Source organism: Falco punctatus, assembly GCF_963210335.1.
Source record: "Falco punctatus genome assembly, chromosome: 5".
Taxonomy (NCBI): Eukaryota; Metazoa; Chordata; class Aves; order Falconiformes; family Falconidae; genus Falco; species Falco punctatus.
In genome coordinates, this window is record NC_137584.1 from 18,160,316 (window position 1) to 18,184,805 (window position 24,490).

General features: G+C 40.2%; 1 protein-coding gene across 16 annotated transcripts in view; it reads left to right on the forward strand.

Moving 5' to 3' along the window:
* Positions 1-24,490, forward strand: part of DST (dystonin) — a gene marked incomplete at its 5' end in the record, with an annotated part of 302,226 nt that overhangs the window by 137,360 nt on the left and 140,376 nt on the right. For all 16 annotated transcript variants that reach the window (XM_080389883.1, XM_080389876.1, XM_080389888.1 and 13 more), the window contains 13 exons: positions 1,333-1,499; positions 16,272-16,384; positions 16,522-16,628; positions 17,156-17,275; positions 17,600-17,695; positions 17,775-17,902; positions 20,806-20,899; positions 21,224-21,378; positions 22,230-22,692; positions 22,780-22,908; positions 23,113-23,190; positions 23,301-23,462; positions 23,590-23,694. In XM_080389883.1, the coding sequence (XP_080246009.1) occupies positions 1,333-1,499; positions 16,272-16,384; positions 16,522-16,628; positions 17,156-17,275; positions 17,600-17,695; positions 17,775-17,902; positions 20,806-20,899; positions 21,224-21,378; positions 22,230-22,692; positions 22,780-22,908; positions 23,113-23,190; positions 23,301-23,462; positions 23,590-23,694 (1,917 nt within the window). The remainder of the gene's footprint in view (positions 1-1,332; positions 1,500-16,271; positions 16,385-16,521; positions 16,629-17,155; positions 17,276-17,599; positions 17,696-17,774; positions 17,903-20,805; positions 20,900-21,223; positions 21,379-22,229; positions 22,693-22,779; positions 22,909-23,112; positions 23,191-23,300; positions 23,463-23,589; positions 23,695-24,490) is intronic.

The following is a 24,490-nucleotide window of genomic DNA, read 5'->3' on the forward strand; positions in this document are numbered from 1 at the left end:
CTGGAATTGACCTAGCTCAAATTAAGCCTGTTCTGCAGCTAGCTCGAGCACCTACCTCGTCCCCAAAGTTGTCTGTGGGCAAAGTCCCGTGAGCCCTGGCCTCAGGCTGGCACCAGAGCCGGAGGAGACCTGTCTGTCTCCCCATGGTGCTGGGTGTAGGCTTGTGTGGTGCAGTCTCTTCCAGCTGGGTTCGCGGGGGTGCTTGTTGTCCACCTACAAATCTTGGCATTGTCTCAAGCTCTCTTGATTCTGTCCAAGCACCGCTGCCTGTTTTTTATAATGTCTGAGCTGTGGTACTCATGTCCTTACACAGTGCCTCATGGTACCTGGGTTCTTGGGTGTCTTCATAATAACATAAATGTTATTGATTGAATAAGAGGAAAAAGGTGGTCACTTAGAAGAAAGAACATGTGATAGCACTTTCTTTATCAAAGCATATCTTCTTTTTGTTCTGTCTTGAAGTTTGGATTTACACTGCATATATTTTCTATAACATGAGGTACAAGCAATACATGTGCAAATCAGGGAAATGTCTGCTTCATGTTTACACAGTGGTAGTTTTCTAAGCAAACTAACTGAACCTCATTAGGGGAGAATTTAATGTACTAGAAAGGGTATTTGTGTGTAAAATTCCCAACACTTTCCTGCTTTCCCTGATTTGAAGTTGATAATGCTTAGATAATACAAACCCAAACCTTCTGTGTCAGGCAAAATTTTTATTTAGGATCTTTCAGTCTTTTAGTCATTCCTAAAATACTTCTCAGAAAATTTTGTTCTAAAACTATTATTATCACTTTTCAATGTAAATGACTGTTTTGTTACGGAATTCCAGAGCAGTGTATATTATAATTTAACCTGTTTTAAAACATGAACATAGCTAAATAAAGTATGAATAATATTGATAATGAATATTATATAGGTGTGAAGTATATACATATGAAAGATTGTATTTTATATGTAATTATGTAACGTTTATGAATAATAGGTATAATATATAATTTTTTTAATGCACATTATCAGCATAAAATAGAGATAGGTAAGTATTTTTTGTTTTGTAATAGTATTATATTGTCCCCAGAAATTAAGAGGCTGAGAACTAGGTAACTGAAGAAAATTGTGAAGCTATGAATTTTTTATTTCATATTGAAGATTTTAAGAGTGCATAAGGATAAGACATGAAAGAATATTGATACAGCACATAAATAATCATCATATTCATGTATGCAGATATCAGACAGAAATTTTTTCAGCAACGCAGAGTGGTTTTCTGCAATATTTTAAATGTTATTTGGGTTAGATGTAATTGTAATATTTAAATTAACTCTCTTTTAGATATCTGATATCCATGTTACTGGAGAGTCAGAGGACATGTCTGCTAAAGAGAGGCTGCTCCTGTGGTCACAGCAGACAACCGAGGGTTATGCTGGAATACGTTGTGAAAATTTCACTACCTGCTGGCGCGATGGAAGATTATTTAATGCCATCATTCATAAATACAGGTAAATACCCTGTTCTAGTGGAAAATGTTAATTACAGCATTTTAATGTACATAGAGAGAGGGCTCTGTGGTATATGCCTGTGACAGCACGGTGGAGATGACGCTGGCTTTTCCTGGGCAATTCTCTGCTCTTTGCTGCTGAAGGATGCCTCATTAGCTCTTGTGTGTCCCTCCTTCCTCAGAGGAGCATCTCCCTGAATGCTACGCACCTCTTATGGGGCACCTCCAAGCTGCTGAGAAGAATATTCCTGGGATTCAATCTTCTCCACTGTCCCTTTTTGTCATAGTGACATTCAATTATAGGCAGGGTAGAGGCAGAACTGGTCATGAGTCCAAAACAGCACTGCTGGTGAAAGCCTAAGATCCCTGTATTCTTCCCTGTATGACTTCATGGCCCTGGAGCCTTGAGCTTCTTCATTGTTTCTGTTTGGAGTCCAGATCTACTCTGAGATGCTTCTCCTGTAAAATGGCAGGTTATTCTCATGGAAAATGGGATCAGCTGGCTTGAATGTTCGCAGTCTGAGAAGGGAATTGTGCTGCCGGATGCTTGACAAAGTTAAACAGGCATGTGTAGAACCTCTGGTGGCTGAGGCTAGAAGCAAAAAGGACACAATACGTTAACTTCAAGTACAGTTGAAGATGTCTACTGACAGGAGAGGATTTCTGATTTTGGATTCTAAGTAAGAACAGGTCTCTCTTGACAAAGTTGACTTTGTCAAAGCTCATCAGAAGAGTTAGACTGAAGACCATTGCTGTGCTGTGATATGCTGTGCTCTTGGTTAGCGGAATCTCTCTCTTTTTGTACATTTTTTGGTACCTGAATTGAATAAGGAGGTGTTTGTCTTCGAGGGCCACATGGGAGAGTATTCTGGCCATTGGGCTAATCAGCGTGTGCTGACTTGTCCTTCACTGTGCAAGGCTTGCAACTTTCTAGGTTTTATTGTAGCACACGTAGTTTGTGCCATGTGCCCTGGGGCATATCATAAGGAAGTTTGAGGGTACATGACTTTCTTGGTGTAATACCAAAGGAGTGTTCCAAGCAAAGCCAAATGTGTGTTTTCATGCAGCTCCAGGGAACAGACACTGGAGCAGATTATTCTGTTCTTGGATTTCCTCTTTGGGACCACTTGAGTAACCACAGAAAAAGGTCTAGGCAGAGCCAACATGCATGTGGTATGGGGACTAGGACATTAAAGGAAAATGGGAGACGCGTCAAGCAGATGCAGCCTTTTCCTCACACGCTGTATAGAGAGGCTTTAAGCCCAACATAGAGTGCTCCGAGTCCCAGAGAAGTTAGCTGTGGCAGTGCATAACTTCATGGTAAAATGAAGCTGCATCTGAATCAATGAGGTCTTTTTCTGACTATGCTTCTGTTCTGGGTACCCAGTCAGGGAGGAGGGGCATACAGGCAAGAAAGTCTTCTTTTAGTAACATTGGCAAGACAAAGGGAAATAGCTGGCAAAAGGCTTTGAGTGTTTTATTTCAGAACAGAGCAGCCAACAGAATGAACATAGTACAGGCAAGTATTTGAAAAAAATAAACAATTTGAAAGATAGAGAGATGGGAGGGGAAAAAAGGAAGGCACTTAATGAGACAAAGTAAAGGAAAGTATTTTCCAGAGCTTTTTCAGAGCCTTATACCACTTACATAGAGCAGCGTAACCTTTACAGCTCAGCAACTAGTAGTTGTGGTACAGATCAGTTAATAAATAATGAAAGAAACTTGAATTCTGTCCTCTGGCTGTGTGAATGTTAATGCCTTGGGATATGACTGAGTACCTGCAGCTGCTTTGCTGGGGCAGCGTTCCTGGCAGTGCTCTGTGAGCTTCATTCACAGCGTTTCAGTGGGGAAGCCACAGGCACCTTTGACATGAGTGCATTGCACAAAGCAGATGATTCAGCGGCTGAGGAGCAGAGTCCCCATTTTGCGTGCTTCTGTGCCAGTTTCCATTTAGTTTATCCTCTTCCTGTAAAGAGAACTCCACTTAAGGATCCCGTGTCCTTCCCAGGCATGTTTACTGTCTTTGTCTGATGTCTTTTTGCTGTGAGAGGTTACAGATTCTTGGACTCCGTTTTGCTGATTAAATCAATGAGATTCTTCCACTGATTTCAGTGAGCTGCTATGTTTCTTTCCTTTGTCATTTTGTACCGTTAAAACAGAGATAATAATTTCCAGCTATTGCTCACAAGACAGGAATGGTCTTCCCAAACAGTCGTCTGATATTTTTAACTACAGCTTTTTGCTCCAGAGAGCTCTTTTAAAGCTTGGTTTGTGTTCTGAGAAGTAAGTAAATTAAACACTAAAAAAAATTGAACATTTCTGGCAGTGATTCTCCATATGCTCTGTTCCCCTGTTGTAGTAGCTCCCAGTTCGTGGATCACAGGTGGTCTCAGGAACTAGTGTGAGTATCCTGCAGATGCTGCCAGCTGATGTGGTCCTCCAGGGTGGATGAGCAGGCATGCCTGCTTGCGCAGCAGCTGGGTGGGACTGTGGTACTGCCACCACGGGGCACCCCTGTGGGTGCACATCTGTCAGTTGTGGCCGGCGTGGCTGCCCCTCCTGTGCCAGGTGTGCCGTGCTGGCTGGAGATACCTCTCCTTACAAAAGCACCCTGCACCCGGGACCAGGAGCAGTATCCGCTCTCTGCAAGTGGGGAAGGGGCAATTCAGCAGGGATGTGACTTGGGGTCCTGGAAGGGATTTAAATGGGCGCAGGTCTATTTTTAAGGGACTGATACTTAGTGCTATGACAGTAATAGCCAGATGGCTCAGAAATGGCCGGGTGTGTTAATGGTATCTCGAACTGGAGGTGTACTGAGCGACAGTAAGCTGTACATTGGATGGAGAGTGCACGTTTATCCGTGTCGGGGCACAGCAATGGGGGCTCCCCACGGCGGGGTGGCAGGGCAGGGCCCGCAGCCAGGGCCCGTCCCACCGGCACCAGGGCAGCCCCGGCACTGGGCACGGCCCTGGGGGTGGGCTGAGGCTGGGCCTGGTGTGTGGGCCGGGGGGCTGGCTGTGCCACTGCAGGGGCTGTAGCTCGGCCAGGGGCCAGAGGCAAGAGCACAGCAGCTCCCAGAGGCCAGGAGCCACACTGTGAGCTGAACCCATGCTCACAGCCCTGACGCCATTAACCAAAAGGCCCCCTCGGGATGCACCATTGCAAACAGAAGCCATACGGGTCCGGCATGATCCCTACAGTGCGTCGTCTGTGAGACAGGGAGATGTCACTGCCTGGTTCTAGGCGACGGGACTGGAGTGGCTGGTTATAATTGCCTCTTTTCCAGGCTTAAGCAGTTTTTTAAATTGTAAGTATGCACCAGCTTCAAGACTTGAGGAAATGGCTGAAGCTGTGGGGGGCTGGGTGAGGGGGCTGGGCTGTGAATCGGTTACAGCGGGCAGGGAGCCTCTCCCCTCGGCGGGGCAGACAGCCCACCTGCTCTTAATGGCGAGTGAAAATAGTTTCATCTGGGCTGCTGGCAGCAGTCTCCATTCTTGGTTTTTTTTCTGTCCTGGCAGAGGATCCCAGCACCTTTTGGTGCAAGCCAGCTAAGATTTATGATGCAGAACTGCAGGAATAGTGCATGGATTTCCCACAGCTTCCTGCTTCCCCCTAAGGCATGTGGGAGAAGCAGGATAAAGCCGACATTTCCCTGGCATAACTAACTGTGGTACCCACTGCAGCATCTCAGCAGAGATCAGCAGGCGGGTGTGTGGCAGCTGGGTGAGCCAGGTTCCTCCCCGTCTCCCTGCCCTCTGTGCACCCACAGCCATGCCAACAGCCCGGGGAGGTGGGCAGCGTGCGGGTGCCAGGTCACACACACTCAAGTCTGTCACCTTCTCTCCTGAGCAAATGCAGGGTATTTGTTCTCTTTCCTCTAGAGCGACAAGGGTTAGGTTGTCAGAGCCTTGTGTAAGGGCCTCCAGTCACTTTATCTCTACTTCTATTAAGAATATGAATGAGTTTCCAGTGATTTTGCAGTGTTCTTTACATCAAGGAAAGTAATTTTATGAATGACAGAAACGAGAGGAAAAAATTACTCTATTTGAGGATCTTGGCTCCAGATACAACTTGATTCCACCCCCTCCCCTCCCCTCCCCTACAAATCTAGGAAAATATGATTTGTTCTCATGTGAGAAGGTTGCTTATGTTTTCTGCAGTTTCCAGTGGTCTTCATTTATAGGGTAAGATTGCAGACTACTCGGCTGAACTCCTGAAGAATATATAAAGCTTCCATTTTAAAACATCCTGTACATGGTTAAATCCCTCGGAAATTAATAGGGCTCTGCACTGGCCTCCAGAACTGCCTCAGGGGGCTCCATTGCAGGCTCTGGATTTTGCTTTTCATGCTGTTTCATGCTGCATGTGAATAGTTGTACTTACATAGAAAGAACAAATAAAATTATAAAAGTCAGTTTTAATACTGAACACTACCAGGTTTGTTAATTGTATGGTTCTATTTAAATAGATCAGCTTTCAGGCTGTTTTTTGAACCTCCACACCTTTCTTCAGGTCTGTGATCAGGCCATTAGTGAAAGCTACAGATACGCCCAGGGGATTCGAGAATGTGCTGTATGTCTCATCTGTTACGTAATTGGCTTTTTATAGCTTGATTTTATATTGAAGACCTGTGTTACTTACTTCAATATATTATGTTGGAAGAAATCTGACTTCAGGCAGTTTCAGAAGTACGTGATGTTTCTTTCATATCATTGTATCATACATAGCAAAAACCTGTAAACTACGCTTCAGAGTTGGAGGCTGACTTTGATCAGCGTTGTAAATGCCCAGGGCTGGGGCTGCCCTGGTGCCCCCTGGCTGCCCTGCTTCTGGCCGGTATTTCTAGTCACTAGACTGTGTTTTAGCTAAATGCTCTTGATTTGTGTTTTCATTTTCATATATGCATGACTTTTACTCAGGAAGAAGAAATACTGTTTTTTTTAGAACTGTATTCCATTGTTAAAGTATATAGAAACTTGGTGTCCATAGAAAATGAAGGCTAGGAGTTGCATGCCCGATTGGAGCTAGTAATCTAAATTACAGATTTACATTACACTTTGCAGATAACTTTATTTTAAAGCAAGGCAAATTTAAATAAAGAGTTATACCAAAGTAACAAACTGCTTTTTTTTTTTTGACCTCAGCCTGCTGTGAGGTACATAAGGACTACAGGCAATTTCCCTTAAGAAGTGTCTGAAAATGGAATTTAAGAAATAGTGAAAATATTAGCTGTAAGATTTACAGATAAATGGCACCTGTAGACACTTTGTTAAGGACAGTGGCTACTGATACTTAGAAAACAGACATGGTTACAGGCCAGCTTATCTTACTTTCTGAAGAAAAAAGTGAAGGATGGGCAATAGGAAGATTAATGTCAGATGTGCATGCTTTTTGTAAAAATGTATACGCTTATTTCTACATTTTATTTTTGTATTCTTAGAACTTTTATAATAAAGAGGTGATTTTGCTTCTAGCATCTACAAAAGGAATCCCAGCAAGAGCAGTATGTTCTTGTGTAACTAGATAATAACATTAAATGAGTAGCCCCAGCGGTGCCTGTATGGTGAGAAATAGCATCTGTTCAGGAAGCACTGCAAGGTCAGTTGCCAGATAAAGCTGTGTTTTTTAAGTTCTAGTTTCAGGTCTTAGGTCTCTTCCAGTAAATGAAGTGGGTTCAGCCCCTGCACTCTGGCCCTGTGGGTAAGCAGTGTGGCAGGGCTTGTGTCTGTGTGGCTGAAGTCTCCCTTCCATCCCCCAGAGAGGGTGCAGCCTCTTGAGAGCCGTCCTGGGTCAGAGCTGTCCCTTGAGCTGGGCTCATGTGTTGCCTGGGAGGGTGTGGGTCACAAGGGGTCATGGCTGTGCCATGGGGAGGACTAGCAATTAAAGAGTCATGGGCCCTTGATCTGGCCTTTTGTACACCTTCAGCATAGACATGTCCAGTTATGTGTGGACTTTTAGGTGAATTTCATGCAAAAGATACTGGTTAGTGAAAAAAGTGTGTGAACTGTGTTTAGTTCAGTCAGCAGTCTGACAAGCAAGCAGGACTAGTATACACATGAAAGATTTGAAGCAGGAAAACAAGCTAGGTTGTTTCATGTAATGTTATACCAAGGCTTGCCGAGACCACATGCAGACAGTTGTCTACAAATTTTGGCACCACCTAACAGGAGTGATAAGTAATAAATGCTGCAGAGAGAGAAAGAGGTGTTAGAGTTTGAAGGTGTGCATTTTGAGCGCAAGTCTGAAGACAAATGTTTTTTACTGTTTTCTTAAAGAAGTGTGGGGATCTCATCCAAAAGAGCTTTGCTACTGGTAGACATTGTGGAAGATCGTAACGATGCCTGTAGTTTTAAGCTGTATACAGTTTAGAGAGAGAGTGAGGGAAAAAAATGGCTGCTATTCCCAAAGAAAGAGGAGCAGAGGCTAACAATGAATGCAGCACAGAAAGAGTTAAGTACACTGGCTGCTTCATGTGGGCGGAAGAGGAGCAGAAGCTCCAGCAAAGAGCCTGTTCCCAAAGGAAGCAACAGTGTAAATGCTAGATAAAGTGAGAGAGACAAATTTTCCAGGGTCACAGTGCTTTGCTTTTGAAATATTACTATGATAACTCTGTATGCTTTCAGAATTACTAAGCATATGGTTTTTGGAGTGTGGTATAGCAGGGAGCAAGCTAGATTCCTGTTTGCTAAATAACTGTTCTGGTTTAGAACAAGCTGTTTCAAACTTACCCAGGACAATTTGCCGCATATGTATAGTTAGTTGAACACTTAGCTCCTGGCTGGTAGTAGTGCATGTGGCATCCCTCTGATGTTAAAACATGTTGCAGCTTATCGGGTACATTCCTTAAGGGGAGGGATAGTGATGCCTCTATTTGCCCTAGCATGTTGAACGCCCTTGGGGAATGAATGAGAAAGAAACTAAATATTACACAGTGTCAAGCCTTAAAATGCTAGGGGATATGTTTTAAATAAAGAGATTAGTTGGGTCTGCTAGTTTTGGCTTGCCATTTTATGACTCGCAATTTATTGTTACCCAGCTTTAATAAGAAGAAAATGTGAATTTGGGTGCGTTGCCCCCCGCTTCCCACCCTCCTTGTTGTTCAGAAGCATGGACTGTTCTCAACGGTTTTTGTTATGGAGAAGGAATGAAGTTGGAATTAAGAAGTATCAGTTTGGGAAAAGATAGAGAACATTTTGGAAGATTAAAAACATTGACAAGCAGACATACTTTTAATGTTACTTGCTGGAGTATGCACACACGCACACACACGTGTGTATATATATATGTATATATAACAGCCTTAGAAGTAGCAAGTAACTTCAGCTGCAGCTTAATTGAATGCACTCAGAAAAATTCTGTGATGGCTCTTGGTAAAGGCTATATTAAAACAGTACTGGAAGAAGGCCTGCAATTTTAACATCTTGTGTTGTGGTGGTGGTTAGCCTTAGCGGGTGTTAGATGGAAGACTTCCAGGCAGTTGGGTTGATTAATTTTAGAGCTGGACTTAAACGATGCCAGTGTATGTTGTGTTGGATCCTACTGCTAAGTAGCAGCTGAATGAAAGATAACGGTTTCCTTTTTGCAATAACTGAGAAGAAAAAATAAAAATTATTGGGATGAAATCAAAACTTTTCTCTTGGTTAGGCCAAATGGATGTAAAGTGAAAAGTAAACTTTGGATTGAAAAGTCAGTGTTTAATTCAGCTTTCACGTGTCTCTTACCCTTTGATTGGGAAAGGCCAAGACACCCAACGGTGTCAGAAGTCTTTGTCCAAAAGGGTATGGTGTCTGAACAGTGGTGGTATACGTGCCCATGATAAATCAGACAGGGAGAGGTCTTGGTCTTCCAGCAATGCTTCTGGCAAATTTGTGGCACATGGAGAAATGGTTGCCTCCAAGGCAGGATGGCACAAGGAGCCTTTGGAAGTCTTCTGAACTCCTTGCAGTACCTCACCGTTCTTCCCTGTTGGTAACTATATTTATCCCACTGGGAAGGCAGTCAGTGCTGGGTTCTGGAGGGAGTTTTCTCAGGGAGCAGAACAGAAAAATAATGTGGTTGAGTTTTTGGTATTCAGACACTCCAAGGGAAGGCATGTTACTTATGGTTATGTCTGTAGATTGTACAGTGTAGGTTGAGGTTAACAGCTATGAGCCTAGTTCCTATTAAATTTTATCATAGGCAAAAATTGGAAAAGTTACTATACCGTTTCTGTTTTTGTGATGACAAAAACATCTCGTATTACGAACAGAATGTAAAATCTGGTTTTAAAGCTGGCGAAAGGACTGACTAGATCCTTCCTAGTTTCATTCACAGGTCTTTGATGTTGCAATGCTTCAGTTTTGTCTTTATCTAGATCAATTGGTATGGCAAGTCAGAGTTTGGCTGTGCTAACAAAGGTGGGGCAGGAGGCTTCAACAGGTTTATTAAACTTCGTGCTTGTCAAATCAGGGACATGCACGATACAAGGAATTATCTGAATTAGCTGTGTATATTGTTAGGGGCTAAATTAATGTTAGGGTACCTGAGGGCTTTTTTTCCTCATTTTGGTGCAGTTAAAAGATTAATTCTTTTTCTGTTGGAAGGCTTGATGTAACAAGGGTAATTCTGCCCCTCTGCTCTGTTCTGGTGAGACCCCACCCAGAGTACTGCCTTCAGCTGTGGAGCCCCAACGTAAAAAGGACATGGACCTGTTGGAAGAAGTCCAGAGGAGGACCACGAAGATGATCAGAGTCTCCTCTGAAGACAGGCTGAGAGAGCTGGGGTTGTTCAGCCCAGAGAAGAAGGTGGCTCTGGGGATACCTTATAGCAGCCTTCCAGTACCTAAAGGGGGCCTACAAGAAAGCTGGAGAGGGACATTTTACAAGGGCATATAGCAGTCGGACAAGGGGGAATGGTTTTAAACTGAAAGAGGATAAATGTCAATTAGATATTAGGAAGAAATCCTTCACTGTGAGGATGCTGAGACACTGGAGCAGGTTGCCCAGAGAAGTTGTGGCTGCCCCATCCCTGGAAGTGCTCAAGGCCAGGCTGGATGGGGCTCTGAGCAACCTGGTCTAGTGGAAGGTGTCCCTGCCCATGGCAAGGGTGTTGGAACTAGATGATCTTTAAGGTCCCTTCCAACTCAAGCCATTCTACGATTCTATGAACATGTTGGGATGTCTGAAGAACATACAGAAAATGTATCTGTAAATAGTGCGCTCTTGTTGCACTGTTACTTGCAATTGTTTTTTCAGAATTATATTCCTGTCTGAAAATACTGAGGTCTGAGACTGAAGGGTTCTTTCCTAGCGTAGAGCAGGAAACTCAATGAAGCCAGAACGATAGTTGTACATAGATCCTTTTGAGACAAATCCACAATTTTGTAAGGAATCCAGAGCTTCTGAAAGGAGGGTCACCTAGGGTATAGTGGAAGATATGTTGACCCAGGAGTCAACATGGAACCTCCTTTCCTCAGGGTGGGTTTTTTGACACCAAGGAACTTGCTACAGAACCTTGTGCTGTGTGTCCATGTTGTGGTCCTTGATTCTGGTTATGGAAGAGATCTGTTCCTCCTTAATGCCACAAAGTTGTACCTGCTTGCCATTTTTGAGCAGAAACTTTCCTCTCCCTCCTCTGTAAGTAATCAGACTGTGTGGAAGGAAATCTGAATTTACTCTCCTCTCTGAAACTTGAGGGTCCAATTTCTCTGAAACTGAGTTACTGAAACCAGCTAGTATTGTACAGCTTTTTTCTCACCTAAGACACAGCATCCTTTATATTGAAGCTCCCATGTGACAATGGAAAAAAGATCAGGAGAATAACTGTGGTAGGCATATGCATTAGCAAAGGGTACCTCCAGCACTGTAAGATCTCATGGTTATGACAATGTACACAGCACTGTGTCTGACATTGGGCATTGATGGACATGCATCGGTCACAAGGACAGTACGTGTTAGTTGAGTCCAGGAGTCATTCTCATCGTGTTGATGCCTCAGTCTTTCCAAAGCAGGCCCTTTGGCAAGCTGTTTTGAACAAGACTTAGATTTGTACCTAACATGGAGACAAATTTTTTAGTAAGTTCCCCAACAATGACTCTACATATAAGCTGGTGTAAATATTTTTTAGCGTTTTTGAAACTCTGTTAAAGGATAGGTTAAATGGTAGGTGTTACTGTATACTAGGTTAAATATTAATAGATTTTGCTTTATCATCTCATTTATAGAGTTCCTGGGAAAGGAACAGGAGTTATATGTTAGAAGAGATGGAACTAAAATTTCTGTTTTACATGGACGTTTCCTATTTTCTGATTCCTTTTTGCAATCTTTCTGCTATTAACCAAAATCTCTAGAGTAAATGATATTTCTTGTGTGCCCTTCTGAAATGTGTGTTGAATCCTATCTGAGTAGTTTATTACTGTCTTTTTAAAAAACGTATTTGTGACTATATGTTTTGGCATGGCCTTTAATTTGTTTCAGTAGTCCTCCCATCCCTGAGAAATGCATGACTCTCTCTGGCACCCATCCTTTTCAATTGTCTGTGAACAATGAAGCAATGGATTTGTTTAATTTTTATAGGCATTTTGTGGTTACAGCCGTGGAAAAGTTAACTGGACTATAGTGGTGTGTACACTTCACTCTACATTGCATCTTCAGTCATGTTTTCTCTGGGACTTCTGCTTGAAAATCATTGTATTATTTCCACTCAGTATAAGCCAAGAAAGAAACATCCTTTTAATATCAGGTATTACTCAGGCAGTGTCCAGAGTTTTGACTGAAACAGAGTTGTACGGGTTAAGCAGCTTAGATAGTTCATTAACATGAACTCATTAACAGTATTTTTGTGTGGAATATTACTCTGATGTAGGGATGCTTTAATAGATTAAACATTGTTGTAACTTGGGCAGCTGTCATCCAGGAACATTGAAGAGAAGGATGTGGTTTCTTCATCATTGACTGGGAAAATAAAAGTTCGGTTAAATATCTTTTTCCACTTTGATATATCAAATTCCCTTCAAATCTAACCTTTTGTTTTAATGGCAAATATTGCAGCTGCTAGTTTGGATCTTAAACTGTTTTACTAGCTGTTACATTCTGGCTATGGGAAAATCTACATGTGCCTAACTTTACTGTGCACAACTGTTTGATTCCAAGGAGTCTTTGCAGAGTAAAGCTTGCATTTGATCCATGTAACTTGCATTATAAACCCCTTCATTTCTTTATGCTGTTCCGCAGATATTTTTCAATTGCTTCTCTTTGTGGTGCTAGGTATTTGTTTTATTAAACTGATCATAATTTGGTCAGCTTCCTAATTTAGTGGTATTAAATCACAAGGGTTTTTTTTCCTCATTTCTGATACAAATTGTGTCTAATTTCCAACACCTACACTAACTAAGATCTCAAATGGCAGACACCAGTCTTTTTATAAATGAAATAATTAATGACTCACAATATAGAAGCCAAACCCCTTGACTAAGGTGTGGCTGCAGTAGCATCTCCTTTGCATGGAATGTTCCAACTTACTGGTGTTTGGGATGTTTATGTGTGTGTTTTGATGGCAGGGGCCCAGCCTGCTGAAAAATCTACCATAAGATGACTCACAATATTATGACAGAAGGTAGAGTCATTGTCTTGTACGTAAAGTGCATTTAGTTTAATTTGTTCTTGACTATGCATAAAACCACTTAATAGTGCTATGCAAGTTGATATAAAATATGTTTATAATACATGACAAATAGCTTCTACAAAACTAATGTATTTTCTCTTTTGCCTTAAAAATGAAAATGTTTGCCATGATGGGTGATGCTTTTAAATCTGGTGTTTAATTAGGACAATTAAATAAATACATATTAGAAGGATACTCATAACAATTGCAGTTTAAGCAGTTTGTATATTTCAAAATTCAAAAGAGAAGTTAAATACTAAAGATACTGGAAAATATTTGTGGGCCTTTATAATACAGCCCCACAACACTCACTGTGCACAATATGTGCTCACTAATACTGGATTTCCTTCATTCTTCAGAGAAGGATGGTGATCAGTGATCACAGCACTGAAATCTGCATGTGCATGCTCAAATGCAAATTCCTGTGTACCCAGTTAGTGGACAGGTACTGCAAGCTTACAGCAGATAAAACCAACTTCTATTTTTATTTAAAATCATGAGAAGACACTCTTAAACAAAAGGAACAACGTGGCAATCAGTGATTTCCTGAGCCGTGTTTTTGGATGTGTTTTTCTGGGCTACAAAAAGTCTCTTACTGAGCTCTGAGGGGTAAGCTCCTTTTCCTGTGGCTTTGCAACTATCCCTCTACTATTTGGGAAGAGGAGAGGATGACGAGCAGAGGGTGGAGGCCCCAGGCCCCTGGCAGCATGCACTTCCATGGCCAGTACCAGGTGCTTCTGCATTCAAGTCGTATTACCTGTCTTTTCCCTTTTATAAGTTGCCAGTGGGCTTGTTCTCAGTCAGCTGTTGAGCCTTCTTTCTTCAAAAAACCAAAGGCAAGCACTATCAAGACAGAGAAGAATGCTGTCTTCTGTAGTATTTTCTGGTAGATCGAGACTTGAGATAAATATAGACCAGCTAATCTAGGTCAGTGTGCTATGTGTTAAATGTATAATTAACTGAAAACAGCAGTTTTTATGGCATTTTTCCCTTGTTTTTAAAGGGGAACTGGAATAACCCTGTGCTGGTAGGAGTTGCAGGTGTAGGAAAGTATGTTTAAAAGGGGAGGAAGAATCTCACAGAGGGGGCAATTCTTCAGATGGGGAGTGAAGCCACAGCACCAGTGTAAAATGATGTATTGGGCAACAGTAGTTTTTATTGATTTTTACCTGTATTGCAGTGAGAAAAACCTTACCTCTTCTTCATCTAAGCGAAAGCTGTATTCATTCGAAGGAGATTATTGTGTCAGTGTCTCTGCAGCTTGCAGCTCGTTTTCTGGGAATAGTCAAGATAACTTGTCCTTTCTTGTTCTGAGAGTTGGCAATCGAACAGGCAGCATAAATGATTCTTGGGCCATTTTTATCAAGCGTGAAGCACATGTAAAGAGGGCAGGTGAATAAATATAACCAAACCGACAGTGTATGCTTATAGAAACCTGCTTCCATTGTCAAAACTGTGCTGTGAAAGCAATCTTTATTACTCATACCATCTCCATTATTGTGGCTGAAACAGGAGACTGGAATGCTCTGTTTCTTATTCTCGTATTGTCTTTTATTTTTCATGGATTTTCTGTGCTGCTAAGAGCAACAGATAGTGGTTTCATTACGTTGTTTTCATTGTACTGATATTCAGAGGAGAATGGCATAAACTTGATCATGCTCCCACTAAGCATATTGGAAGTGGAAAATCCCTCTGGTTTGGGAGGATTATATTTCTTTTTACTCTGTTTAAGTTTTATTATTAATGAAATGGTCTTTCATGAAATAATAGGTGCTGTATTATTATCTGTTTTGTAAACTTGTCTTCTGAAGAGCACAAGGAAACCAGTAATTCCACAGGGCTGAAAAGAAATATATTTTTATTTACAGTGTCCTTGTAGTTAGTTCAAAGACAAACTTGTATTGAGTTTCCCAAAATTAATATCATTTTGTGATCAAGGGTATTTGGGGTGTTGCCAAATGAAATCTTATCATTCGTTAACGATGTTAACAGTTTTATTTCTCTCTGTTGCAATTATTTAAAGCTTATGCTAGGTAAAACAAAAAAACCCACCCCAGTTTCTTGAGGGAAAAAAAAAAAAGAGAAAATTTAAGGACGGAATAGTTCACTAAAGCTTATATGTCATATTCTTTTGGGGTTTGGTTTTCATTTTTTTTCAGTGTGAGTCTGGTTTTCAGTAGCATAGGATTTCAGTAGCAAGAGTTTCAGACCCTTGTGACTCTAGTTGGCTTCAGTGGGATGAGTTTTTGCTCAGCATCTTTGAAAATCCCTTCTTCCTTTTAGTTGTTTTGGCTAAGAGGATTCCCGCTGCTGAAAGAGGCAGATGGTAACATGCTCTGCCCTCAGAATTGCAAGATCTGAAAGCCAAGTACCACATAGCAAACCTGAAGGACAATATGAATTTTGAAGTCTAACTAATTTAAAACATTAAGCTAGTGACATCAGTACAGGATAATACTTACGGCCCTTAAAAATGTTTATAGTTAGTATTGGCTTAAGACACATATTTCATTAAAACAGGAGTGTTGTGGCTGGCAGTGTGAAGGTGTAAGCACATGGGGCTGAGGGTTGTCTACAAGAGAACTGGCAGCAGTGTTTATCTGAAAGCAGGGCTTCGATTCAGTTTGAACAAGACTTCTTTAAAGCCCAGTAAGAATACTTGTCTTCTAGGTTAAAGTGATGTTTTTGTGACTGAACTTGTTTCTGTATGGGTTCTGACATGTACTGATGAGTTTGATGCAGAATGATTAAAACTTATACGGGCAGTAGAAATAAATGAGTCCTAAGAGAAAAGTTGAGTTTAACTTCATCAAGGGCAGTGGAAAGGACAAGGTCTGATAACACAATGGCAAGGCACATGAATAAATATGCATAAGAAAAGAAAGATATATTGAAACGCTGGCTAGAAACTTTAGCTTGTAGATGAAGAAAAACTGACAGCGTTGGTAGTTGCCTGCTGCTTGGTTTATCACTTAGCCCTGACCTCAGCTTGCTCACATGATGTTAATGAAATCCTTTTTGATGAAAACTCTGTTGCTGTATCCATCCATGCTTTTGGTTTGATTTACTAATACAGCAGTCATTTAAAACTGATAAAGAGTTCTAATCAAGTGTTATTATTTTTATTTGGCAGGCCGGACCTGATAGACATGAGTACCGTTGCTGTTCAAAGCAACCTTGCAAATTTAGAACATGCTTTTTTTGTAGCAGAAAAACTTGGTGTTGCCAGGCTTCTGGATCCTGAAGGTAAGATAGCTGCAGAGGGTTTTGTTTCAAAAACTCTTTAACATTAAAATAAAATCCAGTCTGCCTGCAGGTTGTAGCATATTTGTGGGCATTCTTACAACTACCTGGTAAAGCGCTGTTCTGTCTTGCTCTTTTAGATGTCGATGTTTCCTCACCTGATGAGAAGTCAGTAATAACATATGTGTCATCACTTTATGATGCATTTCCCAAAGTACCAGAAGGTGGTGAAGGCATCAGTGCAAATGTAAGTAGGAGAAAAATACTTGTGTAGTGTGTGAGGTTCATTATACAATTCTTCATTTCAGCTCTCAAATGTCAGCTGGATCTTCCATCGGTCTGCTGTCACACTTCTCTTTGACATGATTTTCTAGGTTGAGGTTTTAGAGTCTTAGCAGCTATTTATTTCATGGTCTGGACGTGAAAATATTTGTGCAAAGAGCTTAACTAAAACCAATATAGCTTAGGTTGGAGAAAGATAAAGGTTAGAAAGATAAAGGTTTTCAGTCATGGACCTATAAATTGTGCCTCTCTGATTCTTACATATTTTAAGTTTATTAAACTGGAAACTTTTGTGTTTTCAGTGGAATTATTTGGGATCAGAACTGAAGAGTGAAATCATGTATTTGGAAGCTTTAAGTGGGCTGTAATGAGCAATTGCAGGGTTTAGAAATCTTTTTTTCTGTGTGTGTGAAGACTTCAGACTTAATAGATAAAGCAAAAAGGAGCTCTCTGATTTTCTTCTGATCTCTAATCCGGGTTGTGCTTTGGTAGGACGTTGAAGTCAAATGGGTTGAATATCAGAATATGGTGAACTACCTCATGCAGTGGATCAGACACCATGTCACGATAATGTCTGACAGAACATTTCCCAACAATCCTGTGGAATTGAAGGTGAGGTGTAACGTCTTAAACTTCTTGTTGGAATGACACTTTATCTTACTGGCTTGAACAAATGAAGTGCTTGTTGATTTATACAGTCAAATCAACTGTAGAACAGTACTACACCTTAACCATTTCAAAGTACAATAAATAGATCACTAACATATGAACAGTCAATAGCAAATTTTTAGCTTGTCACTGATCATTTTTTGTAGAAGTCAAGTAGAATAGTATAAGAATTTTTGTCAGCTTACAAAGAATATTAGGAGATGGTTTAGAGAGTAAGGTTATATTCACTGTAACTAAAAGTTGATGATGGTTTTTGTGTTTCTGTAGGCACTTTATAATCAATATTTACAGTTTAAAGAAACAGAAATTCCACCAAAGGAGACAGATAAATCAAAAATTAAACGTCTATATAAACTGCTAGAGGTAAGTTTTAACATGCATTGAAATGCATAGAAGTCCCCTTTCTGTGGCTTAAAATAACAAATACGTATGAATTGTTAAGGTCTGGATAGAATTTGGACGCATCAAACTTCCTCAAGGCTACCATCCAAATGATATAGAAAAAGAATGGGGAAAGCTTATTATTGCCATGCTGGAAAGAGAGAAGACCCTTCGTCCTGAAGTAGAGAGGTATGCTAGTAAATGTTTGACAGGCTTGGTTAATACATTTACTGTTGTTTTAACCTGTACTGAAAACTGTAAATGCCGTTTTCCATGATAACATCCACATTATTTTTCCAGATCAAGTAATTCTGCCTTTCTTCAAGGCCTGAAGTTCTTTACCTACTTCATAGAAGCAGGTCCAGATGGATAACTTCAGTGGTCTCAGAAGCTGAATGATGAATAATAGTATCTGTGCCTCAGATCGTCAAAGCACTTAGATGCAGCTACCTTCTTTGTACAGTTAGTCAGAGCTAGGTTCATATCACGTCTGCCGGTCTCATTTGGACTTAATTTCATATAAACAATATCATTATCCTTTAGAAGAAATGTATATTTCACTTGGTGCACAGCATTATAGGCTAATGTCCTGTTCTGAGATTAAAAGTTGCTTGTATACAACAGCACACAAAGCATCGAGATGTGCCGAGTGCATAGCAGTCTTCCGTGGCAGTAGAATGTGTGACACTGTTTTGTACATCACTAATAACATGCTGGGCATGTGTAAAATCCTGATGCAGTCATAAAGCATTTCTGCTTTGTAATGGTATAGTTTTTGAGTTCTGTGACGGACGCAGGTACTATCCATTCATTAATTAAAAAAACCCTTTAAGTTAATTGAATCTTTGGGCTTCTATCTGCAGTTAGAGTCCTGAGTCTGGATTCATTCTGCTTAACTTCAAGCATCCAGAGGAGATACCTGAGATGTGAATCACTTTCTAGAGAATCCAGGCACTGGCTTTCTGCTGACAAGAGGGTGATCATTCTCTCTGGTTTAGGTATCCAAAAGGAAGTGTGAAAAATCAAGACCATTGTGTAGGAAGTCCTCAAAAAGGCAGATTTTAGCCAGAGAAGATCTTGAAGACGGTCAGAGTTGATTAAATATGTGTCATGCTTACAAAAACATGAGCATAACTGAAATGGCAGATTCACTGGGAGGTTTCACAGCATCCTGCTGCGGGAGAAGTTCCTATAGAGGAATATGAAGTTGTCCCCTCAGTATAGAGTTGTCCCCCCTCATGGAGAAGAGAAAATTGGAAAGCAGCAGAAGAAATACAACCTGCTAGATCTTGTAGATTAATCTGTCCTGACCTGCCAAAAGCAAAGCTAGTGCCTGCCCTTGCCAAAAGGAATTCTATTCATACTTGCAGAAGGCTGGATTATCTTTGTTGAGAATGTGTGTAAATGACATTAGTTTATTTATGGTTTTGCTCAGATGGACTGAGCACAGGTAAACAAACATAAACTTCCCACATTTCAGGGCTGTTAAACACACTTAAAGTGACAGATTGTATGGTGATGGTCACTGCATGTGGTGGTCACTGTAAAATGAGAGAGAAAAGTGATTCTGGCTCAGTGATCAAGTTAAAATTGTTGGTGATCTGGACATACAAACTTGATCTATGTTTGTTGTATTGGTTACTAGTGCATCTCGCTAATACAAGCTGTTAATGCAGCTCCTGAGATGAGATTCAGTTTTGGCAAAAATGTGACCTCAGCTAATAGTGAAATTTGGCAAATACTAAAACTTTGCCGGCAGTTCTGTTAAATACATCTGAAAGTGTCAACGCAGATAGACAATGTGTGACCATATTGGTGTATGGGATCAAAATTAATATGATGTCAGTGAGGAGAGTGCCAAACTGAGCTCTGCTTAGCAAAACTAGCAGAGTTTGGCATTACTGCAGGGGTGTGTTTATGCCTTTGCTGTGCTCTTCTGCATAAACACAGTCATGGTGTGGGTATGGTTTTTCAGGAGGTCCTAAAAGCAGGGAGTGAAATACTGAAAAAATCACCCCTAACCCAAATTCTGAGTTAAAACATAAACTAAAGGGCAGTGATCAGATTTTTTTGTTTTGTGGTCAAAACAGCAAGAAGCAATTAGCTGTGGATGTGGAAGGAGTTGAAGGGAAATTTGTAGGACAGATTAGTGGGACAGGGCAGTTAGTAAACATGCATACTTGGACATTGTAGTAATGATGGTGGGTTGGATGGTGTACAGGTGTCTCAAATTATATTGTTATGAGCTGATTAACCGTGATATTCCCCCAGTTTTATTGCGCAGTTCCATTTGAAGGAAAAGGAGGCAGCCCAACCTAACCTGAAGGTGTTTTGTATAGTAGTACCGTGGAGTGTGGAGTTCTCACTTCACTTCTTCTTGAAACTTTTCATTGAAGAGCCCGACAAACACTGCAAAGGCTTCTTTAAGTTCTTACTTGGCTTATAGACATTTAGTGACACTTAAATGAAATATTTGGCAGTCTGTTTCTTAGAGACACCCTAATGTTGCTGCCTAGTCTGTACTTGCAAAGCTTTAATGCAAGGTAGGGAAGCCAAAAGCAAGGTAGCGTACATAGCCCCAGGTAAAATCCTTTGAAGAGCTGGCAGAATATTAATTGTTGGGTTTTGAATATGCGTACTGAAGCCTATTTAAAGGAGGAGTGCTAGGTGTTTCAAAAGCCAGTAGTGAAATTTCATCCCTAGGAGCTGTTCGTTTTGTAGGAGTTCTGTCTTTTAATTTTTCAGCGAATGTAAACAGCCAGAAGGACCATGCTCTGGATGTAAAAATGAATAGCAGTAGTTATACCTATCATAGCAGTGATTCACTGTTTAGCAACAGTACTAGTGCTGGAACCAGCATTGACTCTAATGAAAATTTCCTTTCTGTTAATTGTGGTCCCACCCTGATTAAATCTTGTATAAGCTTCGGTAATGGCACCTTAGAAGGAAACAGGTAACTTGGCATATGTATTTGTGCTTTGTGTTAGATGCTGTTTGTTCATTTGTTTGTTTTAAAGTCACGCAACATGTATAGTAAATATAAATAACTTTAATGCTAACTTATTTTTCTGAAATGCTCTGGCATCACCTAGGTTGGAAATGCTGCAGCAGATTGCGAACAGAATTCAGCGGGACAGCCGGAGCTGTGAGGACAAACTAATACTTGCCCGGAACGCTCTGCAGTCTGTAAGTCAGTCGGTGATTTTACTTCTTGAACTTCCTGCGGTGGATTGGCTACTTAAAAAAAAATTAAAAGTTCTTTAGGATTTTTGATTGCATACTTAATAGCTGCTACTTTTATTTCAGTTGTACTGCTAATTTAGCATTTCTTCAAAAAAATTCCAAAAATGGCCTAGAGTGAGTTCTGTTACATTTTTTTATCAGTAGTTAGATAAAATGCTTCACAACTGTTTCAAGATCAGAAGTTTTTACAAAAAATGTAGGCATTCTTACAGCTTATTTCTCTTTGGTTTAGCTGCAAGGCTTAATGGCTTTCTTTTATTTATTCAGGACACCAAGCGATTAGAGTCAGGGCTTCAGTTCCAACATGAAGCAGAGATAGCCGGATATCTTCTTGAATCTGAGAACCTTCTCCGCCAACAAGTGATTGATGCCCAAATTCTTATTGATGGAAAATACTATCAGGCAGACCAGCTTGTGCAAAGGTACTTTACAGTGTGTTCATATGAACCAATACATGTGCCAAATGTGGATACCCATTATGGGCAACAATTTCAAATCTTTGTGTTTACGGATCAACTTCTCAATCTGTCACTGGGCACCCAAGTAAAGATTATCCGGTATTTTGGTGGGTACATTGCCCACAAACATTGTTGAAGACAAGAGGAGTGTGTACTAATTTGTGAAAATGAAGTCATTCACCAGAACATGATTTAAATGTTTACTAGATATCTGAGTGTAAAGATGTTAGCTTGTTTTATTGCACCTAAAATGCTTTTAGAATTCACTGACTTTGATTCTAAAAATGGAGGTAAGTTTTCTGGTGATAGCTGTAGGTGTCTTAACAGGTAATAAGTGGGGTAACATTAGCTTATATGTAGCAATGTGTCCAGGCCTGACAGAAGGATTCGTTTAAATAGCATACTTTGATTTTATGAAAAGTGGCTCCAAAGTTTTTCAGGATTTGTCCTGAACTGGGTGAGATCAAGCACATAATAGTTCCTTGGCAGTGAACTGTAGGTGTTTGATCTACTGCGGCATGTAGTGTCTTGTAAGATTTGTGCTTTGCTGATCAGTCCCTGGAACTGTGTATGGCACACGCTAGTGCCCATACCATGTGACTTTCTAGTCATTGCCTGATTTCTGCATCTATCATCTATATTGATAGAAGTGTAAGCTGACATAGTCTATACTTTCTGATAGAAATGCTTAGTACAACTGAAGTGTAATAAACCGCGTGAATTCATATTGCTGTTCAGTGCAACATGAAAAACCTTAATCATAAACATCATTGAAATGATTTTTTATATTTATTTATTTGCTTTTATTTTAATAGAGTTGCAAAACTTCGTGATGAACTGATGGCCATACGGACCGAATGTTCTTCTGTGTACAACAAGGGGCATGCACTGACAACAGAGCAGACAAAGCTGATGATATCAGGAATAACTGAAAGCTTAAACTCAGGATTTACAACAAACCTTACCCCTGAATTAAATGCTGCAATGACCCAAGGGTTAACACCTACTTTGACTTCTTCCAGCTTGACATCTGCCCTTTCGTCAGGTCTTACTTCCAGACTGACACCAACCATCACTCCCGCTTACACACCAGGCATCCCACCACGGTTAATTCAAAGCTATGTGACAGGAGTAGATGGTGAGACTCTGCAAACACTCAAACTGATGCAAATCAGAAAACCTCTTATGAAATCAGCTTTTGTGGATCAGAATTTAACAGAAGAAGAGGTGAACATGAAATTTGTCCAGGACCTATTGAGCTGGGTGGAAGAAATGCAGGTAGCAATCTTTACGGAAACAGTCCACTTCTAATTATTTTGTTTACTCCTTGTAGATCATGACTAATTTTTCATTCTTGTTTGTAAGGTGCAACTTGATCGAGCAGAATGGGGTTCAGATTTACCAAGTGTTGAAAGCCATTTAGAAAATCACAAAAATGTCCACAAAGCTATTGAAGAGTTTGAATCCAGCCTTAAAGAAGCTAAAATCAGTGAGGTACAGCACCATATTCTTTATTTCTTTGGTTATTTTCTTACTAGGTGACCTATAAACTAATGTTGAATTTTAGAACTGTATTTGGGTTTCACAGTCTTACTTACTTTACTTCTGAACTCCAGATGACCTATGAAATCAGGACATCTAATGGTTTTAACATAACTAACCTTTTTGTTGTCTTTTGATCTCATATACCAAATACAGATCCAAATGACTGCCCCTCTTAAACTCAGTTATGCAGAAAAATTGCACAAACTGGAGAGTCAGTATTCAAAACTGTTGGTAAGTTTGTCACACCTCTTTAATGTTCAGCTTTTCAGTGTACATCATATTTGATAAGAGATGAGCTTTAAATTCTGATTTTCTTAAATATTTTTTTCTTTTTAATAAAGAACACATCAAGAAATCAGGAAAGGCATCTAGATACTCTCCACAATTTTGTCTCTCGTGCTACTAGAGAGCTGATATGGCTGAATGAAAAGGAAGAGGAAGAGGTTGCATATGACTGGAGTGAAAGAAACCCCAATATAACAAGAAAAAAGGAATACCATGCAGTATGTATTGCTACTAGAATCCAGAGGGAATAATGAAATAATTTTTAAGCATTTAAAGAGATTTCTAAAATGCTTCTTCTTTTTTTTTTTTTTTTTTTTTTTTTTTTTTTTTTTGTCTGGAAACAAGGAATTAATGAGAGAACTTGATCAAAAAGAAGAAGTTATTAAATCAGTACAAGAAATAGCTGAGCAGTTGCTTCTTGAGAATCACCCAGCCAGGCTAACCATTGAGGTAAGTTAGTAAAAGCAGCACACAAACAAGAAAACAGTTGTGTGATTTAATAGACCTTAGATTTTGGGGAAAAGAGAGGAAGTTTTAACTCATAGGAAATTAAACAATAAGACTCTGAATAATGGGACCTTTTTGCCCCCCCGCTATTCAGCATCTTTGTTCTTTCTGTCTTCCAGTTTCCAAAAAGTTAAAACACTTCTGTAAAGTTACGGTTACATCTTGGATTGCTTAGATAAAATCCTCATGAAGTCTAAAATTAAAATTCCCAGAGTTTGTCTGTACAGACGTTTCTGGTTACGCCCTCAGCTTCTAGAGCTATTGATGCAAATTGCATTGGTGAACTGAGGGCACAGAACAGTCCTGTTGTGGTTTCTCTCCTGTTAGAAGTTTCAGTAGAGCTTTTCTTGTCACTTACTAGATGTACAGGTTCCTATTATGGTTTAAGGTTGGTTTCATAACTTCACTTATTTGTCAGTGAATTATGAAACTTGTTTTGATGTTAAAAATCTGACCAGGTAATAAATCAAGCTTTATATTATATGTAAATGGCTTACATGAAATTTATTGTAGCTGTTGTAGGGTCGTAACAAGTTTCCAAAGGAGAATGTAAAACACTTTTCCCTGTAGATCTTCAAGAAAAGACTAAATACGGACAGTGAGTGGTAAAAATGAAAACAATAAAAAGCTGCTTTATTATATGAGAATGAAAAACAGTCAGAGGGGATGGATTTTTATGGTTCTTAGCTCAGTGAGTGCATAGCTGTGTAAATTGGAAACATGAAGAAACCTCCTCCCT